The 23,194-nt window shown below is 50.3% G+C and overlaps 1 protein-coding gene and 1 long non-coding RNA gene across 2 annotated transcripts; one reads left to right on the forward strand and one right to left on the reverse strand.

Moving 5' to 3' along the window:
• Positions 1-7,996: 7,996 nt before the first annotated feature.
• Positions 7,997-9,941, reverse strand: LOC122429679. The gene is made up of 3 exons (XR_006266083.1): positions 9,768-9,941; positions 9,470-9,578; positions 7,997-8,773 (listed from the first exon to the last, which is right to left on the reverse strand). It is a non-coding gene; the product is annotated as an uncharacterized LOC122429679 (long non-coding RNA).
• Positions 9,942-16,951: 7,010 nt separating this feature from the next.
• On the forward strand, positions 16,952-17,526 carry GUCA1ANB (GUCA1A neighbor). Its single transcript, XM_043449514.1, has 2 exons — positions 16,952-17,008; positions 17,197-17,526. The coding sequence occupies exons 1-2, from the start codon at positions 16,952-16,954 to the stop codon at positions 17,524-17,526; spliced, it is 387 nt and encodes a 128-aa protein (XP_043305449.1).
• The last annotated feature ends 5,668 nt before the right edge of the window (positions 17,527-23,194 follow it).

A 23,194-nucleotide genomic window follows, 5' to 3' on the forward strand; every position in this document is an offset into this window, starting at 1 on the left:
TCGCGACCAGGACAGTCCGGAACTTGGGGAACAACTCGTGCGTGCAGCATTGGGGCGGCGGCTGGCCGCAGCGCGCACGCCGATGGCTCCTAGAGGCCCTGGAAGAGTGGGCCGGGAATCATCCATGCCTGTAAGGAAATGCCTATAGGAAAAGAAGGGAAAAGCGATAAATAAAAGCAATAAACTAGTGTCCCAACCTGGTGACTAGGGTGGAAAATATCCTCGTTGACAAGCGCCAAAGAGAATGCAGGATGACTGAATCTTGGCGCGGTTTTGTTTTTACATCAAATTCTTTTTTTTTCTGTGAAGTTGTGAATATATATATATTGATTGAAATACAGTTGAATCACAACATTCTATTATTTTCAGGTGTACAACATAGTGATTTAATATTTTTATAGATTATATACCATTTAAAGTTATAAAATATCAGCTATATTCCCTGTGCTGTACAATAGGTCCTTGTAGCTTATTTATTTTATCCATAGTAGTTTGTGCCTCTTAATTCTCTACCCCTATTTTGTCCTTCCCTCCTTCTTTCTCTACTATTCCCCATGCCAACTATTAATAGTTTTGTTCTCTGTCTGTGGGTCTGTTTGTTTTGTTACATTCATTCGCTTTACTTTTTAGATTCCACAAATAAGTGAAAACATTTAGTATTTGCTTTCTGTCTGACTTTTTAAATTTTTTTTATTTTTTTTCATTTATTTTTATTAGTTGGAGGCTAATTTCTTTACAATATTGTAGTGGTTTTTGTCATATACTGACATGAATCAGCCATGGATTTACATGTATTTCTGTCTGACTTTATATGCGTAATACTCTCTAGGTCCTTCTATGTTGTGGCAAATGGTAAGTTTTCATTCTCTTTATGGCTGAGTGGTGGCTCAGTGGTGAAGAATTTGCCTACAATGCAGGAGAAGCAGGTTCAATCCCTGGGTCAGGGAAGATCCCCTAGAGAAGGAAATGGCAACCCACTCCAGTAGTCTTGCCTGGAAAAATCCCATGGACAGAGGAGCCTGATGGGTGACACTCTATGGGGTCGCACAAGAGTCAGACACAGCTAAGCAACTAAACAACAACAAAAGTATTCCACTGTGTGTGTAATGTATACATACTTATGTGTATACTTATAAATAAAATGTCTTCTTTATCCATTCATCAGTCGATAGACACTTAGGCTGTCTCCATATCTTGCCTATTGTAAATAATGCTTCTGTGAACATTGGGGTGCATATATCTTTGGAACTGTTTTTTGTTTTTTTTCATTTTTTTCAGACATATACCTAAGAGTGGAATTGCTGAATCACATAGTAGTTCTATTTTTATTTTTTTGAGAACCTCCATACTGTTTTCCATAGTGGCTTCACCAGTTTACACTCCCACCAACAGTGTCAAGGGTTCCCTTTCATCCTCTAAGTGAATGCAATTTTTAAAAACTTCTGGTGGTTCAAGCCCACCGAGGTTCAGTTCATTCCCCAGGGGGACGAGCTGTGCTCCTTTAAGATGCTTCAGATACTATTCTAGCTTGGCCAGGGGGTGGCCTTCCACCAGGGGAGGTCCCATCAGATGAGGACCTGAGACTCTGCGTGGAAGATTGAGAGAGTCAGGCCATGGGGGCGGGGGGGGGTTACATTTGAATGCTTTCTGGGCACCAGGGGTGGAAGGCTAGTGTGTGTGTGTGTGTGTGTGTGTGGCGGGGGACAGTAATCGAGTCACAGAGTTGAAGTGCTTCCCCTGAGCTATTCCATCAGAACCCCCGGCTGCATTTCCCCTCCTCTTTCTCCCAGACAGTTGGAATGGCACCCCTCTTTTACCACAGACCTTTCCCCTCCAAGCTTTTCATTTTGAAAACATTGAAACAGTAAAATGACCACCTGCGCACACACACACACAGTTCATTTTCATTTTGCTGACGGTTCATAAGTGCGGGTATGGCACATCTCCCTACCCTGACCACTACTTCAGTATCCATTGCCTAAGATTAAGGACATTCTCCTAATGACCACAATGCAGTTATCACACACCATAAATTTAACATTGATCGATACACTATTAATATCTAAAATATACTCCCCATTAAGAATTTCCCATTTATCCCCCAAGGTGTCATTTCAGTTTTTTATTTTTTTCCAACCCACAGTTCAATCAGGACTCACACATTGTGGGACTTCCTTGGTGGTCCAGTGGCTAAGACTTCCTGCTCCCGGTGCAGGGGACCCAGGTTCAATTCCTGGTCAGGGAACTTAATCCCACAAAACTGCAACTAAGAGTTTGCATGCCACAACTTAAAGGTCCCACATTCCGAAATGAAGATCCCTCATGCTGCAACTAAGACCTAGCACAGCCAAATAAATAATTTTTTAAAAAAAAAAGACTCACCCATTGCATTTGCTGGTCATACTCCTTTAATCTCATAATTTAAGACAATCCTCTGCTTTTGTTTTTCATGACAGTGGCATTCTTGAAAAGTCCACTCCAGTGTCAAGGGACAGGATGAGAAGGGCCCTCAGGGCTTGTGGCTGGGAGGTCATCGTTTTCCCACCAGGAGGGGAGGGATTGAGGAACGAATCGGGGGACAGAGCATCTTTAAAGACACTGTGTTCCCCTAAATGTTTTTGACTGGTGACACATCCGTGGTCAACCTTGTCCTACCCCACCCACTCCCAGGGCACTCGGGTTCAGAATATGTGTGGAGGCTTCCCATGCCTGTTGCCGTGCTGAAGGTTTAAGGTAACTGGAGCTAAAAGACAATTATAGAAGTCTTATTTCTACCTTGCAGGGTCTTGGGGTCTCATCAGGGAACTGGGTTTACATGATTCAAGGTGGCAGACCACGATGGCTAAGTACAGATCAGTGACTGCTGCCAGGGATACATACACAGCAGGAATTCAGAGGAGGGGGAATAGCCTGGGCTTCCTGGAGAGGTCCAGGAAGGCTTCTTGGAAGAACTGAGGCTTGAGCTGGCCTCTGAAGGATGACAAGGATGTTGACAGAGACAGGAAGGGCATCCACACATACCCCCAGGATCCGCCCCTCCACCCCCTACCTCTACATCATGGCTCCTCCCACTGTCCACACGGGAAGGGCATAAGGGGACTCCTGATGCCGCCTCGTGCCCTGGACATGATCACAACCCAGTCAAGTGCTCTAGACACTCAGGCACAAGGTAGGGGCTTCCTTCTTGGAGACCTCCCACCTTGGGTAGCTCCTGGGCTCTTACACCCTGAACCATCCCCGGGAGAGTCACCATCCAGTAATTCCATTCATACACAACTTCCACCATGTAAATAATATTCTTGTTTTTAAATATTTATTTATTTGGCTGCACCAGATCTCAGCTGTGGCATGTGAAATCTCATTCCCTGACCAAGGATCAAACCTGAGCCCTCTGCATTGGGAGCTCAGAGTCTTAGCCACTGAACCACCAGGGAAGTTCCTATAAATAATATTCTTGTGAAGGATCCAGAGAAATCAGAGGCATGGTTCCTGAGTTCAAGTTGCTTTAGTCTATTTGGGGAGACAGGGAGAGACACATGGAGAGGTGAAGGGTGAGGAGGTAAGTGAAGAGGAGGAGACTAACAATGGGATTAACAGGGATTCAGAGAAGGAGAAAACAGGGTGGGCTGGAGGATCTGAGGAGGGCAGGCAGGAAGAGCAAAGACCTCTGCAAGGGCTCAGGGTGGTGAAACTAGGAACTGGGAGATGGAAGAGAGGTCATAGCAAGGTCAGCCAGGGTGTGACGCGCTTAAAAAGGCAGAAACAACCCAGATTGTCCAGTTAAAGATGACTGGTTAAATAAATGATGGCATAATCACACAATGGAATAATCATGCAACTCTAAAAATGAATGAGTCAGCCGGCTGTGTCCAGTTTTCTACCAGATAAACTGATAAACTGTTGACAAAACCGTGTGTGTGTGTGTGTGTGTGTGTGTGTGTGTTACCATTTGGGGCAGGATAGGTGGCTCAGATGGTAAAGCGTCTGTCTGCAACGCAGGAGACCTGGGTTCGATCCCTGGGTTGGGAAGATCCCCTGGAGAAGGAAATGGCAGCCCACTCTAGCATTCTTGTCTGGAAAATCCCATGGACGGCGGAGCCTGGTAGGCTAGCATCCATGGGGTCTCAAAGAGTCGGACACGACTGAGCAACTTCACTTTCACTATGTATAATCTTATTTGCTTGTATTGGCACAGAGACATTAAGGAAAGACAACCGAAGAAGCTAGTAAAAGTGGTTACTAGCGGGACGTGGTGGGAACTGGGAAAAGAGAGTGGGAGGGAGAATTCTCACTGAATGCTGTTTTACACTTTCTAATTTTCAAACCATGGGAAATATATTTGCTGTTTAAAAATTTAAAAATAACTCGGCAGGAGAGTTTAGTCTAGAAGCACCATGGGGCTTCCCTGGTGGCTCAGTGGTAAAGAGTCTGCCCGCAAATCAGGAGACTCAGGTTTGATCCCTGGGTTGGAAAGATCCCCTGGAGAAGGAAATGGCAACCCACTCCAGTATTCTTGCCTGGGAAATCCCCCGGACAGAGGGGCCAGGCAGGCTACAGTCCATGGGGTCACAAAAGAGTCAAACATGACTTAGTAACTGAACAATAACAAATGGACCCACCACAAACCAGCCTCTGCATCACCTGGGATCTTACTAGAAATATAGGATCTCTAGCTCCATTCCAGATGTTGAGCAACCTCTTGAGATGTCCATTTGTTCATCTGTAAAATAAGCTGTTAATTTAAAATCATTATGAGATTCAGTGAGCTGTTGCATTAAGGTACCCAGCAGAAGATCTGCAATATATATTTTTTGAGAGTGTAATTTAAGCAGTTTTTAAAAAAAAAATTTTATTGCAGTATAGTTGATTTAAAATGTTGTTAGTTTCTGCTGTACTGCAAAATGGGTCAGTTATATATCAAGACCCCTGGGTAATTCAGGAGCATGTTATAGTTTGAGAAGTTCAGGCCTAGAGTTGGTGGTTACCAGGTGACGGAGCAGGCAAGGGTAACTGGTGGTTAACAGCTGTTTGTAAGGATCTTTAGCAGCTGGATGAAAGACCAGGAGAAGGAGAAAGAGTAGGCTGAGGGACTGTGGGAGGCTGTATAATTGATCGGTTAATTGCTTAATCATTTGGTTAATTGACATAAGCAGGAGGGGATTTGGACAGGTGTGCTGGTGGCAGAAAAAGAAAAAGTTGTTAGTTTGTGGAACACTTCTTAGGAAGAAGAAAAGGGCGTGGTAAACAGCTTGCATATAAGGAAATAAAAACAACTCTGAGCTCCTTTCCTCATCTGTAACATGGGAGTAATAACAGTATCCTCTCTGAGGGTCATTAGGAAGATTAAATAAAATAATAGATGTGAAGTGCCAGCACAGGGCCTGGCACCCAGGGGCCATTCCTCAAGTGTTTGCTCATTTCTTCCCCTCTGGTTCCTTTGCCTTAGGGGTTAGCCTTGGGTGGGGGTGGTGGAAAGGGGGGAACCAGGGTGACGCATGAACATCCAGAAGGGCTTGAGGCTGCAGAGACAGCAGGGCTCTCCCTGCCTCTACCCCCATTTCACCCAGATTCCTTTTCCAAGTTGGTGCGTGGAGAGGTGGGGGGCTGTTTCAGACAACTTTGGAGGCAGGCTCGGGGCTTGATTCTCTCTCCAGCTCAGTCCCTTGCTGTAGCCCCACTTCATCTAATGACGACATCTCACACCTGGTCCCCCAGGAAAAGAAGCAGCCAAATAACAGACTCCCCTCCAAACAGCCAAAAGCCCAATCCTGTAATTAAATCTTGGCTTGGCAGTTACTTAGTCACCTCAAAGAGCCGACTTTCCTGGCCGGTTCTGGAACGTGGGGTGGGATGGGGGCCTGGCAGGTGCAGTCTCCCCAGGGACCCAGCCGGGCCTTTGTCAAAGTGGTGGTCTCCCCTCCGACAAAGCCAAACGCTCCTGGCTGGGGAAGTGCACTCTGCATGCGGGAAGGGCAGGCTGAGAGACACCGAGAGTCACTGCATCCCCACCCCAGGTCTCTGTGGCGACCTCTGCAAGGGCAAGAGTCAAAACTCCCATCATGGCAACTCCCATATCCACTGAGCTGCGGATCACCTCATCCCACCGTGTGCTCCAGGTGGGAGATGCCTTCTCCCAGACCAGCTCCTGACACTCTTCCCTTTAGCCTGCAGGGTGGAGTGGGCTTCAGTCTCCACCCACCCCCTCTGCCAACCCCAGCCTTCCTCTGGGCTGGGCAGGTGCCAGGAAATGTGGTCAGGCTAAGAGGAAGCCTAACGTGGACTCCTACGTCCTGGTCCTGGTGCCTGAGAGTATGAGGATCCAAGATCCAGCCCTGAGTGGGGAGTGGTGTGTTTGAGGGTGCTGGGGAGGGAAGCATGGATTTCCCTTCGTAACCATGGGCTCCGTGGGTGGTACCATGGCAGAATGGGAAAGATCCTTGCTAGGGAATAGGTTTGAATCCTGACTCTGTTGTTTAGCAAGGGTGTGAACTTGGCTGAGATACCACCACTCTGAGCCTCAGTTTGTTCATCTGTGAAACAAGGGCTATTAATGTAGGTGGTTATGAGATTCAGTGAGATAGAGAGTTAAAATACCCAGCAGAGAGTCTGACTCATGGTGGGTACTTAGTACCTCTGTGCCCTCACCCCAGTTCCCTGCCTTGACTTTGGGCATGGATGTGCTGAACAGAACAACAGACAGAACGGAGCCCCTGAGAGGCTGCACAAAAGCAGTACCCATTCAACAAAGAAGGAAAATTCATTTCCTCAAGAAGGAAAATTCCACGGGGGCCCAGGAGATGGGGTGGGGTAGGTGTTTACAAGGTTAGGCTCAAAAGCCTGGCAAAAATATTCCATTGTAAAACACATCTTACCCTCTGAAATCATGTGTGCATGTTAAAAAAAGATTGTTTAGTACAAAAACAAGAACCCAAATCTCATGTATATTGTGACTCTAGGTAGATAAGGTGTATTTGTGAATGGACAGCCAGGGGTTCAAAGGGACCAAGACCGTGGAGCTGACTGGGAGTGTGGGGGTAGCGGGGCTGGGGAGCAGGCGGGGAATGCTAGGATGACAGGTGGGGCTTTTACTTTTCAGTAATGTGCTCTGTCGGTAGGTTATTTGTCTTAACTTAAAATTCTACAAATAATAAAGAACATTATTTATTTTTTAATATTGGCCATAAGGGTTCTTTGTTAGGTAAGAGCGCTTTCTCTAGTTGTGGCTCACAGGTGCTCTAGTTGTGGTACATGAGTTTAGATGCCCCACAGCATGTGGGATCTTAGTTCCCCGACTAGGGATCGAATCTGCATTGGAAGGCAGATTTTTTTAAACCACTGGACCACCAGAGAAGTCCCAAAGAACATAATTTAGCATGGAATGTATTTTTCCTTTTTTTAAAAAAGGAACACTGGATGGGGGCCAGCATGGAGATGTGGATTTCAGTGCCACTAACCTCCAGTGAGACCATGCAGGCTTCCTGAGCCTCAGTCTCTCCATCTGTAAAGTGGGATGCTCATGCTCATGTCCAACTCTGTGACCCCATGGACTATAGCCCACCAGTCTGCTCTGTCCACGGGATTATCCCAACAAAAATACTGCAGTGGGTTGCCATGCCCTTCTCCAGGGGATCTTCTTGACCCAGGGATGGAAACTGCTTCTCCGGTGGCCCCTGTATTGGCAGGCGGATTCTTTACCGCTGGGTCACCTGGGAAGCCCTGTGAAGTCACATGGTGCGTTCCAACACTCAGGTGTGGTTTCCCATCTGAGTAACATGTTCGTTGGCTGGCAGAGCGGAGGCAGAACAGCAGACGAGGATCTCTGGTGTCTCTCCTGTGCAGGGGGCGCCCCGGGGAAGGAGAGGTGGGCACTGAACGCAGGGAGTATTTCCCCAGGGCATGGCCGTCTCCTCCGCACCAGCTCTGTGCTCTGGTTCTAGCCTTCAGGATCGGTCCCTACCCTCTAGGAATCAGCACAGCCCTGCACACTTCTCACGTGTTCTGAAGACCAACACTTGAATGGGGACTTTGAGCCCTGAGTGTGTTTCCATGCACCCTCTCATGGGTCCATCTTGTCTCTCCCTCTCTTCCTGAGACCTGAAAGTAATAGCAGCTGCATCTACCATTCACTGAGCATCTTTGCTGTGTGAGGCACAGGGCCGAGTGGACTATGTGCATTAACCCAATAGCATCTTCTAAAGGTGTTTTTTTTTCATTTATTTTTTGGCCACACCACATGGCACATGGGAGTTTAGTTTCCTGACCAGGGATCAAACCCGCGCCCCCTGCAGTGGAAGTGTGGAATCGTCCTAATCACTGGACCACCAGGGAAGTCCCAACCTACTACCAGCAAGTCAGCTCTACCAAGGAAGAGGACAATACAACCATGTTGTGGATGGAGGGAAAAAGACTTCAAATGACATCTATTGTTTAGTCGCTAAGTCGTGTCCAACTCTTTTATGACCCCATGGACTGTGGCTCGCCAGGCTGCTCTGTCCATGGTATTCTCCAGACAAGAATATTGAAATGGGTTGCCATTTCCTTCTCCAGGGGATCTTCCCTGACCCAAGGGTCGAACCCGAGTCTCCTGCATTGGCAGGCAGATTCTTTACCAGTGAGTCTTCAGGGAAGCCCCAAATGACATCTACTCATACCCTGTGACCAGTCAATCCTCTCTTAGGAGTAGGCCCCAAAGAAACCTTCACCCTGGTCCATAAGGGCCTGTGGATGTGATGTCATTGCAGTGCTGTTGGTGGAGATGGGGAGTTGGAGATACCTGGGAGGAAAAACATACAGAGCCTTTTGGAAGCAAGGAATGAGGCTCAAGCAGCAACACGGATGGATCTTAAAAACAGAAGATAGCAATCAAAGTAAACAACAGAATGAGATCTAGAACACACAAAACCACTTATGTATATGAACACTACCTGCACACAAAACAACAATATGTATTTTGAAAACACATTTGAACAAGAAGATACTTATTAAGAACATTAGAATAGCTGCCTCTGGTGGGCGTGGGTGGAGAGTGTGGTTGGAGATTAGAGATAAAGAGGGAAAATTAATATAACAAGAGAGGAGGCCTTCATGGACCAATGGTGATAAGGCACCCTGATGTGAGCTGTAGGAATAGCTCAGTCGTTTGTACTTGAAGTCCAACAAAGGAAACTCAAGTAAGGATCAGAGAGGTTAAGTAATTTGTCCAAATCACACAGCAGACAAGGAGGAGTAGAAAGAGGATGTTCAAATAAGTAGGCTACTTGAAGCAAGACGGTAGCAGAACCCTGAAAGCCACATGTTTGCACCGTTAACAGCAAAGAGGGCAAGAGGGACAGCGGGACAGAGGACAGGTGTGTGTGGCAAGGGGTGGGGATCTTCTTGGGCTCCACAAGTCAGCCCGGCGTGTCACCAGCTCTCCCCATCCTTCCCAAACACCCACTGAGTGCCGTGGGGTACAGATCACCCTCCTTACCTTCCAGGAATTATGATGAGGAATAAAATGAGCTCATGCTGGGGGTGTGGCAGAGAAGTCAGAAAGGGTGGGCTTCCAGGAGGCAGGACTGATTCAGTGCTGTCTGGGGCTTAGAAATGATAATAACTATATAACTCAGGCCCTCCTCCCCACCCTCTCCCAAGCAAGATACCATCTGCCCAGAGCCTTGGAGATCCCAGATCAGCGGCTCCACCAGGGCTGCCCTTCTTCCCCCCTCCTCCCTGCCTGCCTCCCCTCCTGGTCCCTCCCATCTTCTCCAGAAATTAGGGGTCATTACCATTAGGGTGTGAGATCTGAGCACAGCGTACAAGTCATTAACACCCCAACTCCCAGTCCGCCTGGGGGCCCCAAAGTCTACACCATACTCAACAGGCAGTGCTGACGGTGCCAGGAAGGAAACAGTCCTGCACCCAGCCCTGGCCAGTGGGCGGAGGGCAGGAAGTCACCAGCTGTTCTGCCTCCCTCACCCTGGGCCTCCTCCTTTCCTCCCTCACTGACCCAGGGAGAAGCACAGGGCAGTCCGACATGGGGCATTTCTGATACGTTCCTGGAAGTCTGATGTTGGGGAAATCGGGCCCGAAGGAGGTGTGTTGGGAGGAGACATCTGGTTTTGAAGATGGCAAGAGGGCAGCCCATTCAGCCACCTACCCCTCAATAGAGTTACCCACCCACACATAATAATAGCCAGTTTTATTATTTTTTTTTATGTTTTGGTCACATTGTGTGTAATGTGGATCTTAGATCCCGAACCAGGGATCGAACTCATGCCCCCTGCATTGGAAGCACAGAGTTTTAACCACTAGACCAGGGAAGTCCAATAATAGCTAATATTTATTGAGTGCTTCCTCTGTGCCAGGCACTGTCCTAAGTGCGTTGCCCTACTCTATTATTAGTAGTTAGGGACCTTTAGTCCAACCATTTTACAGATGAGTAAACAGAAGTATAGACAGGTCAGTTATTTATACTCGCCCAAGGTCACACAACTAGTAAAATGGTAGAGCCAGGATTCAAGCTCATAAAGTTTGGCTTTGAGCCTGAAGTCCCATCCTCTATACAACAACCCACCATCTATCCGCATGGACCATCTTCCCACCCACTCACCCGTGGCCACCCCACCTAACCACCTGTCTACTCACTCATCCATCCATCCCTTCATCTTCTAACCCCTTATTTGAAGAGGTTTAGGAAAGGGAACAGCAAATTCAAAGACTTAGAAGGGAGAGAGCAGGGCATGTTAAGAAAGTAGCTGCTACACAGAGTGAGGGAAAAGATAGCAAGAGATGAGACTAAGAAGGTGACCAGGGCTCAAATCAGGAGGGTCTGCTCATCCACCATCTGTCGACCTACTCACATCCATCCACCTCCCTCTGTCCATCCATGTGTCCATCCATGAGTTCATGTGTCCATCCATCCATCTGTCCATCCATCCATCCATCCATCCATTCATCCATCATCCTTCATTCCTATACTTGAGAAGGCAGACAGAGAGGAAGAAAGCGAATAGAGAGTTAGCCGGCTACATTTCTTCCATGCCAGTGATTTCTTGTGACCTTTTGGGGAGTTCGGGGACATTAGGACTCCCCAAGCTACCTGGATAAACAGAATGATTTCCCGCACTCTCCACTCATCCCACTGCCCATAGCTCACCAGTCCTGGGCACCATGGGAAGAAGGAATTGCAGAGTGACTAGGTATTAAGGTTCAAAGAACCATTCAGACCTTGTAACTTCTGCCCCCAGCCCTGCCCCTGTATCTCCTCAGGAAGATAGAAGGAATTATGTTGTCAAAGAGGTGTCACAATGCCCCCAGCCCCATTCAAGTTCTCCCTAACTTGGTGTCCCAGTGCCCTCCCAAGAGTCCCTGAATACCTCTGGAGCCCTTGGCCGCCACAAGTTCCATCTCACCACCAAGGAAGGCGCTGGTCAAGGATGTTCCAGGTGGGATGACATCATGGTGTGGGGTCAGGGCAGCCCAAAGTGGCAAGAAGTTTGATTGGCAGAAAGGAGGGTGAAGGCCCCTGCCCAGCCCACCTGGGAGCTGAGGGACTTTTACCAAAGGTTTAGGTGCCAATGACACTGCCCAGCTCCTGTTCCCCAGCTGTGGAGCTGTCCTAGTCTCCCCGGGTTGGGGGTGGGGTTGGGGGAGGGCAGGTGACCACCATTCAGCTCCTTTGGTCTCTGCCCCTTCACTTCCCCGAGAGGCTTCCTGGACCGTTAGTTTGCATGGCCCCACCTCCTCTGCACACTTGTGATAAGTAATAATGCTGGTCAACGTTTACTGAGGGCTAAAGACGTCCAGGCGGCTTAAGGAGAGTATCTCATTAACTCATAGTAACCCTATGAGATAGAGTCTCTGTTATCCTTCGTAGATGGGAAAACAGGCAGAGTGTATTATAAATGACCGGAGAGACTCCCCTGGGGTCCGGTGGTTAGGACTCTGAGCTGCCACTGCAGGGTACAAGAGTTCGATCCCTGGCTGGGGGACTAAGATTCCGCACACAGCGTGGTGTGGCCAAAAATAAATAAATAAATAAATTACCGGAAGAGCAGGTACCCAGTGGGTGGTACAGGCTTCCTGAGGAACCCGAGGCCCACCCCCCTCAACTTGGCCTCCTCACTGACTGCCTTCAGAGTCCCCGTCCGCTCACTGAAGGCAAATAAGTGCTCATAAAGCTTCGGGGGAGCATGTGTGACACCTCCGTGTAACTTCTGGATGGGGCTGATGATAATTACCAACTTTCTTTTACAGCTCCCACGATTCATGGCGCCCCCACCACAAGCTGTGCAGTACATAGCCTTATTAGCCCCATTTTGCAGATGAGGCAAGTCAGGCTCAAAGAGGTTCAGTGACTTGCCTGAGGATGCCCGACCTGTACGGGCAGAGTCAGGTCCGGAGCTTAGACCTTCAAACTCCAAAGCCCGGGCACATTTCCAGCATCAGGTGCCCTGGGAGGCTTCACCAGCTGCCTCACCCAGTGCTATTTGCATTTTGACAGGGCACAAGGCCTTCCACGAAAAAGGGAGGTGCTAATGGTGGCATGTCAGGCGCATAGGCCAGCAGATAGGCAGGGGGCCGGAAGAGGGGCCTGAAGTATTGGACCTCATCCCACATATGAAGTCTTCTTGCCCTACTCAGAAAGTGCCACCCTGAAGTCTCCCTCTTCCCCATTCTTGGTCTGGGTATAAGGGACAAATGTATACATGATATATCTAAAAAGCCTGGGTGGGTCTGCCTGTGGCTGTGGGGCTTATGGAAAGAGGGCGTCAGATTCCTTCTTTTGGCTCTTAACTCAAAACCCAAGTGAAAACGGGAGTGTGATTCAGCAAGGAGCGAAAGGGCTGGTGGGACCTTCTCCTTGCCCTTTAAACTTCATTGCCCCCTGTGGAATGGGAGGAGTGGGAGGCTTAAGGCAGCAGAAAGCAGATAGTGGAGATGGGGGCCTTCCTTCCACCTCTAAACTCGTTTTCTTGACCTCAGCATTGTGCAATGATGGTTCTTTGCCATGGGCGGGGCAGGGGAGGCTGGTGTCCTATGGGATGTTTGGTGGCATCCCTGGCCTCTGGACACCAGTAGCACCTCCCAGTTGTGACCACCAAAAATGTCTCCCCGCATTGCCACATGTCCCCCGGGGGTGGGGTGGGAGAGGAAATACCCCCCCACCCCGTGTGAACCACTTCTCTAAATGCACACACGCTGTGCATTTGACAGGGAGGACCTGAGAGGGGAGGAGACGGTTAAATGAAACCAGATGTTAACCTGGAAAGTATGCAGTCGGGTCCCACCCTCCCTCCAGAGCTGGCCGTGCTGGGCTGAGCATGAGATGGGGTGTTCTCAGCTCTCGGAGCTTAGTCACCTGGAACCTGGCTGGGTCCCCGGAAGGGGCGGGACGAGGCTGGGGCTGCCCGGCTTCCTCCTCCTCTTCCCATCCGCCGCCTCCTTTCTCTCTTCCTCCTCCCTCGCTCCTTCCCGGGACTGTCCTTCTGCCCCAGTTCCTGTGTGAGCCTCATCCTTGGATGTGCTGGGGGTCCTGGGTCGCCCAAGCAGGGTCCCAAGTATAGCGGCAGCAGCAGCTGGGGCATAGCTGACGGGAGACTCAGGGTCTGGGCTGGGACGGAGCAGAAGAGGAGGATTCAAACCCTGGCTCCTGCACTAACTGGTCATTAGTTGTGCAACTTCTGCAAGGTTCTTACACGCCACTCACTAGCCATGTGCACTTAGACCAAGCTTAGCTTCCTCTGAGCCTCAGTTTCTGCATTAGAAAGACAGGAGGCTCCTTTGTCCATGGGGATTCTCCAGACAAGAATACTGGAGTGGGTTGCCATGCCCTCCTCCAGGGGATCTTTCCAACCCAGGGATTGAACCCACGTCTCCTGCATTGCAGGTGGATTCTTTATCATCTGAGCCACCAGGGAAACCAGAAAGATGGGAATAACATCTCACAATGGCTCTTTGGGGCTTTTGCTGAGGTCAGTGGTTAGTCCCTGGCAGATGGTAGATTCTCGATCCTATTAGGAAAGAGTGTTGCAAGCCCTTCCCCTTGCAGGAGGAACCCCCCACAACAATTCTGAAAGTACCTGCCTCTGTCACCTCCCACACCAGCTCCGGAGCCTGAGGGGCAAGGCCCAGGAGGCCCAGAGCTGCTGGGGAGCAGGGGCTGGTGGGGGCGGGGCCTCTGCTGTTCCCTGTCTCCGCAGGCACAGGCTGAGCCTCCCTGCCGTGTCAGGAGGACCAGAAGCCCGCATCCTTGGATTCAGGCTTAACACGAAAAACCCGAGCCACTTGTGTGGCCCAGGAAAGGAAAATTCTACACCTCCAGGCTATCAGCCTCAATGCTGAGGAAAAAGAAACTGTCATGGACTATGTAGCACTGATTCTCACCACCCTCGGAAGGAGCTGGCAATACCGAGAGACGCTCTCGGCTGACACAGTTGGCGGGGGGTGCTAGTGGGCAGAGGCCAGGGCTGATGCTAAGCATCCCTTGACGCACAGGACAGCCCCACAACAAAGACGTATCCAGCCCAAAGTGTCAACGGGGCCGAGACTGAGAAGCACTATCCCCAGGGCTTCGTATTTGTGTTCATATGTGTAGTGTCTCTGCTACTTGTACACCCAGAGCCGGGTGCGTAAGAGGAGCACGAATGGATAGAACAACTGATGTCACATCCTCAGCTGCGCTGAGAGATAATTCATAGAATAAACCTCAGACTCCTGGGGTGTCATCCTGTCTGTGCCAGGTCCAAGGACCCAGAACCAAAATCCAGCATTCAAAACCCCACAGTGTCCCCGCCACACCCGGGACATCAGGCCACCCTGTCTCACCAGTGAGCCTGGGGTCTGGGGAGGGGTCGCCCTAGCTGCTCACCTGCCTCCCAGCACATCTAGCAAGGGCCAGCAAGATGATGAAATGAGAACAGAAATGAATTGGCAGGCCCCATCCCCCCAGTGCTGTGGACACAGCATGTATTGTGGGGTACAGGGTGTGGCCCCTGGAGTCAACCAGGCCTGGGTCCCCATCGCAGCCTAGCTCTTCACCAGTCACATGGCCCTAAACTTGGGAATACCCTCCTGGTTTCTGTTTTCTCAATCATAAACGGGGCTCATAACGATACCTTCCTTAAAGGGTTAATGTGAGGACTCTCAGAGGAAATCCACTGAAAGGGCTCGGCGCTGTGCTCATGGGTGGTGGTGAAAAACGACCACGGATTGTGACTATTCATCGCTCATTCCCAGTGTGAGCCCCAAGCCGAGCCTGGACGGGTCTGGGAAGGCTGCTGACTGCTCGTGCGCCCCTCTCACCAGCTTGGCTGTGTGCCAGCACTGGGTTGAGCCCCGGGGACCCAGGTGAATAGGGTGTGGTGCTGACCTCTGAGAGCAGCGTACAGGCTGCTGGGACTTTAGCCAGAGCCTGGAAGGACCACTATTTGGGATGAAGATGAGGCAAGCACAGGACCTAGGGCGCAAAATATTTGAAAGGAAACACTCACTGTGCCCTTGCATGAGTCTGAATATGAGCCCCTCCTGAAAATGCATAGCCTTGCCTCATCCTAATCCCAGCCCAGCTAAGGACCACATCCCGGGAGGAGGGCCTAAGGGCACGGAGGATGGTGAGATGGGTGCAGAGGCCACAGCATCTGAGGCTTCCTGGAGGAGGTGTCATGAGAGCTGCTGGCATGGGAGGATAAGGGAGAATTTTGAAGGGCAAGGCTGAGGGTCATATATTGCTAGGTGGGAACCTATGGGAGCAGAGACTGCCTTGGAGGAAAGCCTGGGCAAGTGTGAGTTGGGCAAATAGTTTATAAATTAAACACAACAGAACGTACATTATGATTTGAGTATTGGGGGTTTCTTTTGTCAGATGGCAGAGGTTCAACTTCCAATAGCTCTACAGCTGGGGTTTCCCTGGGGCCTCTGCAAACAGGACATGGGTCTTCTTGAGAGTTGCAGCCTGGGGGAGTGCAACAGAGCTGCCTGACACTCAGGGATCTCAGACTTTGGGTTGTTCCATCACAGCTATGAAGATTCCTAGTGAGAGGGCACCCAGGATCTGGGTGATGGTATGGGGGCTCAAAGGTGAGGAAGATGTTTCAGTCACAGGATGGTCAAGGAGGGTAGCAACAGAGGGCCAAATAAATGTCAGTACCATGGGATAAAGGCTGCAACAGGGAACTCCTAGGAGGGTGGACCGCCATACCCAATCACCCAAGAGTGGTTATAAAGGGCAGACATTGTTGGGTGGGAGACACAGTCTGTAACAATGAGAAGTGTTCTAAATTAGAACGGGGCTGGCTGGTTGGAAGGCCAACGACCCTTACTAGAATCCAGTTCTGTTGAACCAATAGTTATTGAGCGTTTGCTCAATGTCTTGGTCTGGAGTAAGAGAAGGAGTAGGATTTTGGAGGCTATTATGTTAAGGGTAAGGGTAAGAGAGTGCTGCTCTTAAGGGGCACAGGGATGAACAGGAAAGAGTATCCCTGATGGGTGGGAGGGAGGGCAGACTAGTTTGGGGGGACAGCCTGAGCTAAGGTAAGACTGCCTGAAAGGATCAGGTGTGACCAGGAAGTGACAGGCAGACTGGATAGCTGGAACTCAGGGTTTAGGGGAGCCCTGTCCTTCCAGGCTGGGGACTTGGCCTTTATTTTCTGGGCAGCAAAAGATGCTTTGAGGACAAGCCATACATTCTGGTCACTAATATATTGGGTTGGTCCAAAAGTTCATTCAGGGTTTTCCGTAGGATGTTATGGACTTTGGGGCCAACCCAATAGAGAGACTAATTCAGAGTGTGAAGCACAGGCTGGGAACGCAAGAGAGAAAGAAACAGGAAGAGTTGGTAGAAAGCTGGAGTCACCTTGTAGGAGAGAGGATGGAGGCCTGATGGACGGTGGCAGAGGCCAGGGAGAGAAGGATGTGGGCGACATTGATGGACAGACCGGATGCAGGGGAAGGGGCAGGGGTGGGGTTGGAGATGACCCCCGGGTTCCCAGCGTCTGAGCTGGTCGAGGTCTCCAAGAAGCAAACCCAGGTTTGTAGAAGCAGGTGAGATGGTGGAGCTTGAAGGCTTTCTCCTGCCTGCAAGCGTCTAGCTCCAGGGCCAGCAGAGCTGGGCTCCAGGGGTAGCTCTGTGGGCCTCTCAGCAATGCCCCTGCCCCCTCCCTCCCGCCCTTGGCCCTCGCGAAGTCCCCAGCTCTCCCCTTCTTTCCTTCCTCCCAGGACTCACAGAAATCCTCAGTACCCAGTCATGGCCCAAAGACGCCATCAGGCCAAAAGGTGAAGGCTCCACACCGTCCCCTGTCCTTGTCGTGGAAGCAGGACCGTGAGCAGACTCTGGCAGCAGCCTATGTGCCGGTGGTGGTGGACCCCAGAGGGCAGAATCCAGACAAGCTCAGGTTCAATTTCTACACCTCCCAGTACTCCAACTCCCTGAACCCCTTCTACACCTTGCAGAAGCCCACCTGTGGCTACCTATACCGCCGGGACACCGACCACACCCGCAAGCGCTTCGACGTGCCTCCCGCCAACCTGGTCTTGTGGCGCTCGTAGGCCTGTGCCAGTCAGAAGCCCCCGACCCTGCACCCTCACCCCCACGATGCTGGGTCCCCAAGGGGAAGGGCTGCTCCCTCCCGGAGGAGCAGAAAGTCCCCGGGCTAGGACGGCTGTGCCCTGCCCACTGTCAACAATGGCAAAGGGAGGTCTCGCTTTTCAGCAGCAATTAAAGTTTCTTCTTCCTTTCCCTGGCATCTGAATGGGTGGCTATGGGTGGATAAACTGAGGCCACAGGGGTGCTGTAAGCAGGGTTACGGCCAGAGGTGCCTGAAGACTTGGAAGGACCTAATTCTCATCAGCTCACCCCAAGAGTAACCCCAACTCCCCTGCAGAGCCTGAGTCCCAAGCAAAGCCCATGCTGGCCACACCCTGCCTGTGGTCCCAGTTTGGCAACCTCTCCAATAATAAGAAAGAGCTACATCAATCGACCATGATCTGTGGTTGGAGCAACCATTGGGGAAGGGGGACGTCCTGCAGGGAGTGAACCTGATCTCCAGGGAGCCTCCTCTCTAGCTCCTAGTTTTACATAAAACTGCCTTTTCTGACTGGTAGTTTTTTTGGTGAGGGATGGACTTCCCATCTCAAGTCTCCCTTCTGGTCCAGCAGAGCTGATGCTGACGTTAGTTAGGCTCATGGGCCGAGGTTCACGGAGAAGGAGAGTAAAAGCACAGTGCGCTTGACTCCGAGCCGGAGTGAGTCCTTGGTCACTGCTGCCCAAGGCTGGATCCAATGGCCTGCTGGCGCCAGCTTCAACTGGCCTGTGAGAGCTGGCAGTGGGCAGCTCCCGACTCCACAATCAGTGACTTCACGCTGGTAGCTTGAAACCAGCACAGTGGAAGTATTTACACCCTGGAAACCAGCAAACATCTATAAAACAGGATTTCTTTTTTTCCATAGAGCCAGTAGTTAAATATTTACCAGCAGACAACTGAGTGATTCCAACTGGTTTCATTTCTAGGAATCATGTCTTATTGCAGATAGAATGGTGGATTCAGTGGTGCATACTTCTAGGGCACAGGAGACAAGGGGGCTGGTGTGGGATGAAGAGACAGGATGCTGGGGACCCAGACAAGCAACCAACGCACTGGCCAGATTTCCCTGGACGCCTTTCTCTGAAAAGAAGATGGCAAGCCAGAGAAAAAGGATGAGAGGGTGTCCTAAATATCACCTAACAGCAAAGGACCCAGGTTTTTCTATGTATTATATTTGAAGTAGGCTGTCTTTCAAATTAGAGGCTTTCCTTGAATGTCTAGTGATCCTTGGCTGGAAGCAGGCCATTTGGCATCTGTATCAAGTCTCTCCTTCCTGGTTGCCATTGTTCATGGAGCCAGTGTGGGAAGGAGCTGGGCAGGGGTCTCACTTTTCATAGGCAGACTTTACCATAACTTCCTGGTTTCCAGAGCAGCCCTTCTCTCCTCTCGAGCTGTCTCTCGAGGCTGGAGCTTGTCCAGTTCAAGTCTCAGAATAACCTTCCCCCAGGGCCAGGAGGAGAGAGATGACACCTTAAGATGTCCGTTCTGCTGCCTTGAGGAGGGCCTCTGGGGAACGAGTTGCTTCTGACACAAACTTCCCACCAGTACCCCTACTTCTGCCCCACCTGTCCTGCACCCCAGCCCCCACGGCACCTTCTGTGCCTATCTCCTGAGCTTCCAGAGTCCTGTGGTGGGAATTTAAGATTTTATTTATTTTTAATTTATGTGGCTGCACTGGGTCTCAGTTGCTGCACCGGGGATCTCTGTCGCAGCATGCGAACTCTTAGTCGTGGCCGGTGGGATCCGGTTCCCTGACCAAGGATTGAACCCAGGCCGCCTGCACTAGGAGCATGGACTCTTAGCTACTGGACCACCAGGGAAGTCCCCTCTCCTGCTCTCTAGTACTCAGGTTTCAACTTTCCACACTCTGGTAAGGCACCACTCGCCCATCCGTTTCTCTCGTCCATAATTTTTATTAGAACCTGTCATCTGCTGTCTTCTTCCTCTTGGTCTCTCTGGATCTGCAGCTTTTAGAAATGAATTGCCATCTCAGTGTGCTTTTCAAAAGAGGCAGAGATAAATGCAAGTGTTCAGTCTACACACAACCCAAAGCTGTACCTCCCAACAACCATCCCACAGACACTGGGTGAACACCTAGCGCATGCTGGGCCCTTGGGCTACAAAGATGAACAAGAACCATCTCTGCTCCCCCAGACCCGACAGCCTCGAGGAGTGGGGCGGGGCCCGTATCTGCACGCTCTCAACTGACGCCTCCCCCTCGCTCCTGGAGAACGTCGCCCCCTAGAGGTTCACCTTGGTAAAGCAGCCTCCACCGACGCTTGCAGTACACCTTGACAGAAGCCAGCCAAGGTGCCAGGTCGGTCTGGGCGGGACAGTCTCTGGAGGCCCAGAACCTGTGTTCCGGGCTCTGTTGTGTTTCTGTGGAGGTGGCCAGTGGGCACACGGGCACGTTGGAGCGAGTCAGTCGGGACTGGGATTGCCACCCCTCCCATCCCTTCCGGGCATGGCTTCTGCCCCTACACCCCTGCCCGCCATGCTCCCGCTCCTTGGCATCATTCAGCCTCGTGGGTCCTCTCACTCTGGTGTGGCATCTGTCCTGGGAAGGACTCCTGCAGACAGCAGCCAGGGGAGGCCACGGTCCTCTCTCACGCGGCCACAGCATGAGCCGTCCCCTCAGACCCTCGGTACTCCTCCCACGGGTCCGTCTCTTCCTCCTCCCGCGGGTCCGTCTCTTCCTCCTCTCATGTATTCGTCTCTTCCTGGATGCCTCGCTATGGAACCCCGTCTCCCTGACTTGGCATCTGTGTCTCTGGGGGAGGAATGGGGAGCAGGACTGCTAGAGCCCCTGTGGAGGGAGAGGCTGGCCTCTGGGACTGGGTGGCCATGGATTCCATTCGCACCTTGGGCTGGAGTGAGGGATGGGCCCCACAGCCAGCGGGAGCGAGCTCCCTGTTGGGGTATTGCTCAGACAGAGGGGTCACAGGGAAGGCGCTAGACTCAGGGGCTTATATATCCTCTAGATTCATCCAGCCTTTCCCCCAGAGACTTATTTTCGCCCCCAGCTGTGTGGCTTGTGGGAATCTTAGTTTCCTGACCAGGGGAAAGGCTAGCGTGCTGCAGTCCATGGGGTCACAAAGAGTCAGATAGGACTGAGTGACTGAACTGAATTGACCAGAGGTTGAACCCTGGGCCTTTGGCAGTGAGTACGGCGTCCTAACCACTGGACTGCCAGGAAGTTCCCTTTCCAGCGATTTGACAACTTAGCCTAAAAGCAAGAATTTAACATGGAAAAACTTTGGTACATCACCACTTAAAAATTTTGTGAACCTGAGAATGTGATTTTTCTGTCCCCAATTCCTCCCGTCTCACATGGAAATAATAGCATCCATCCCACAGGACTGTCTTGAGCCTGTTCATCAAGCTTAACCTGGTGTTTTAGACATAAAAGCTCTAGTCTGTGTTAGCTCTCTTGAATCTTTTCTTATCATCTTATCATTCATTCATTCAATAATGTTTTATTGAGCCCCTCCCAGTCAAATGTTACTTTCTGAAAGATAATTGAGGGGGGGTGTAATGAAGGAACTGTTCACAGATAAGTGGGCATGGTTAAGGGACGGATGATATGCCCAGAGGGTAGCAACAGAGGGAAGCCCTTCTTACCCCTAAGCCTGAGGGGTAGAGGGATGAGGCTTTGTCATAGGAGCCTGGAGAGGGTTCTAGCAGGAGCTGTAGCTGAAGGTCAAAGAAAACAACCAGAACCCAAACTGTGGCCCAGCAGGGAGGGAGGGGAACAGGTACCCAGCCTTGGTCTCTTTCCGTCCTCTAATCTCCTAGCAGTGCTTCTCAAAGGATGAACCTAGCTTGAAGCCAGAGGGTCAGGGAGCCCAGGTGATCCAGTCCATAGGTTTCAGCCTCCTGGGGCTCAGAGCAGACCAACAAAGGTAGAGAAGGAGTGAGGGAGGGGCCCACAGCATAACCAGCACATGACCATGCTACTGGGTGCTGGAGTGTTGTAAAAAAAAATGAGGAAGGCAGAGGAGCTTGCTCTGGAGAGCTTGCTGGATTCCTGAGGACAGGCTGGTAATAACCAGCTGCTTATAATTCCAGAAAGAAATGAGTGTTTTGTCTGTTATTGTAAAAGTGTGACTATCATAGACTTTAAAGTGAGCTGTCATGATTTCCACCTGTTGTTCCTGCCTTTGTACAGGCCCCTCCCTCTGAGTGTGGGTGAGACCCGTGACTTGCTTCTACTCCACAGACTATGGCAAAGGTGATGGGTATCACTTCCTTGATGAGGTTCCATTATATGAGATTCCACTTTAGCAGATTACAGAGAGGATCTCCTCGCTGACCTGATAAAATAAGCAGCCATGTCGAGGAGTCAATGTAACAAGGAACCGTGGGCAGCTTCTAGAAACTTGGGGCAACTTCTTGGACCTGAGAGTGTCCTCCAGACAATATCTAGCAGAGAGCTGTGGCTTCCATCCTACAGTCACAGGAAATGAGTTCTACCAAAGACCTGGATGAGGTAGAAGTGAATGCTTCCCCAGTCAAGCCTTCAGATGAAAACATAGCCCAGATGGTCCCTTGATTCCAGCCTTGTGAAATCCTGGGCAGAGGACCCCGTTGAGCCATGCCTAGACTCCTGGTCCACAGAAGCTGTGAGATAATAAATGTGCATAGTTTGAAGCTGATGACTTTGTGGGTAATTTGTTATGCAATGTAGAAAACTAATAGAACACATAAGCAAGATGTCAGAGTGCTGAGGCAGGGAAGGTGAAGTCTGCAGAGATTCAGAAGGCTTCACAGAGGAGGTAGCTTTTGTGCTCACACATGAAGAGTGAGGAGGATATAAGCAGAGATGGAAAGATGAGCTGTCACCTCCTCTTTGACCTCTTCATTTCAAACCCTGGGCCTGAGAGGACTCTGCAAGGGCATGAATCCTAGCCTGGGTCCCAAGCAAAATAAAGGGAGGAGCCCTCTCTGCCCTCTCATCCCCGGAAAAAAACCATGCTCCAGAGAACCTGATCAAAACAGACAGATTGCAGTGTCGATCTTAAGTCGATCGTTTTAGGTGAAAGAGAAGTAAAACAGTCCCATTTGATTCTTTTTTCAAAAATGGTTATCTTCTGTTTATGTGAGCAACATATGTACATTATGAACTGTTATTTTTAATTTTTTTTATTTATTTTGGCTGTGCAGCATGGCTTGCAGGATCTTAGTTCCCCAACCAGGAATTGAACCTTGGCCCTAGGCAATGAAAACACTGCGTTCTAACCATTGAACTGCTGGGGAATTCCCATGAACCATTTTTTGAGATGCAGATTTTTTTTTTTTTTTAAGCAAAGATGAAAAATCACTGGTGATCTCATAACTTAGAGATGACCCTGTTAACATTTTGGTGGTTTCCTTCTCATCATAGGTATCATGTTCACAAGTGACAAGGACAACAGTATTGACATCACTCTCGTCTCAGTCTTTCTCTCTCTCTCTGGTCTTCTAAAGGGGCATTCTTAACTCAGGTCCTTTGGATGAACTTTCTCAGGATAATGGGCAAAAAGAGCTGTAGAACTGGGAAGGAGACCATCTTGTGGATAATGGAAAGGAAGAAAACTGATCCCTGGGGGAAAACCAGATCTGAGATGGCAGACATACCTGGTCCAGAGCACATA

Source organism: Cervus canadensis, chromosome 28, assembly GCF_019320065.1.
Source record: "Cervus canadensis isolate Bull #8, Minnesota chromosome 28, ASM1932006v1, whole genome shotgun sequence".
Taxonomy (NCBI): Eukaryota; Metazoa; Chordata; class Mammalia; order Artiodactyla; family Cervidae; genus Cervus; species Cervus canadensis.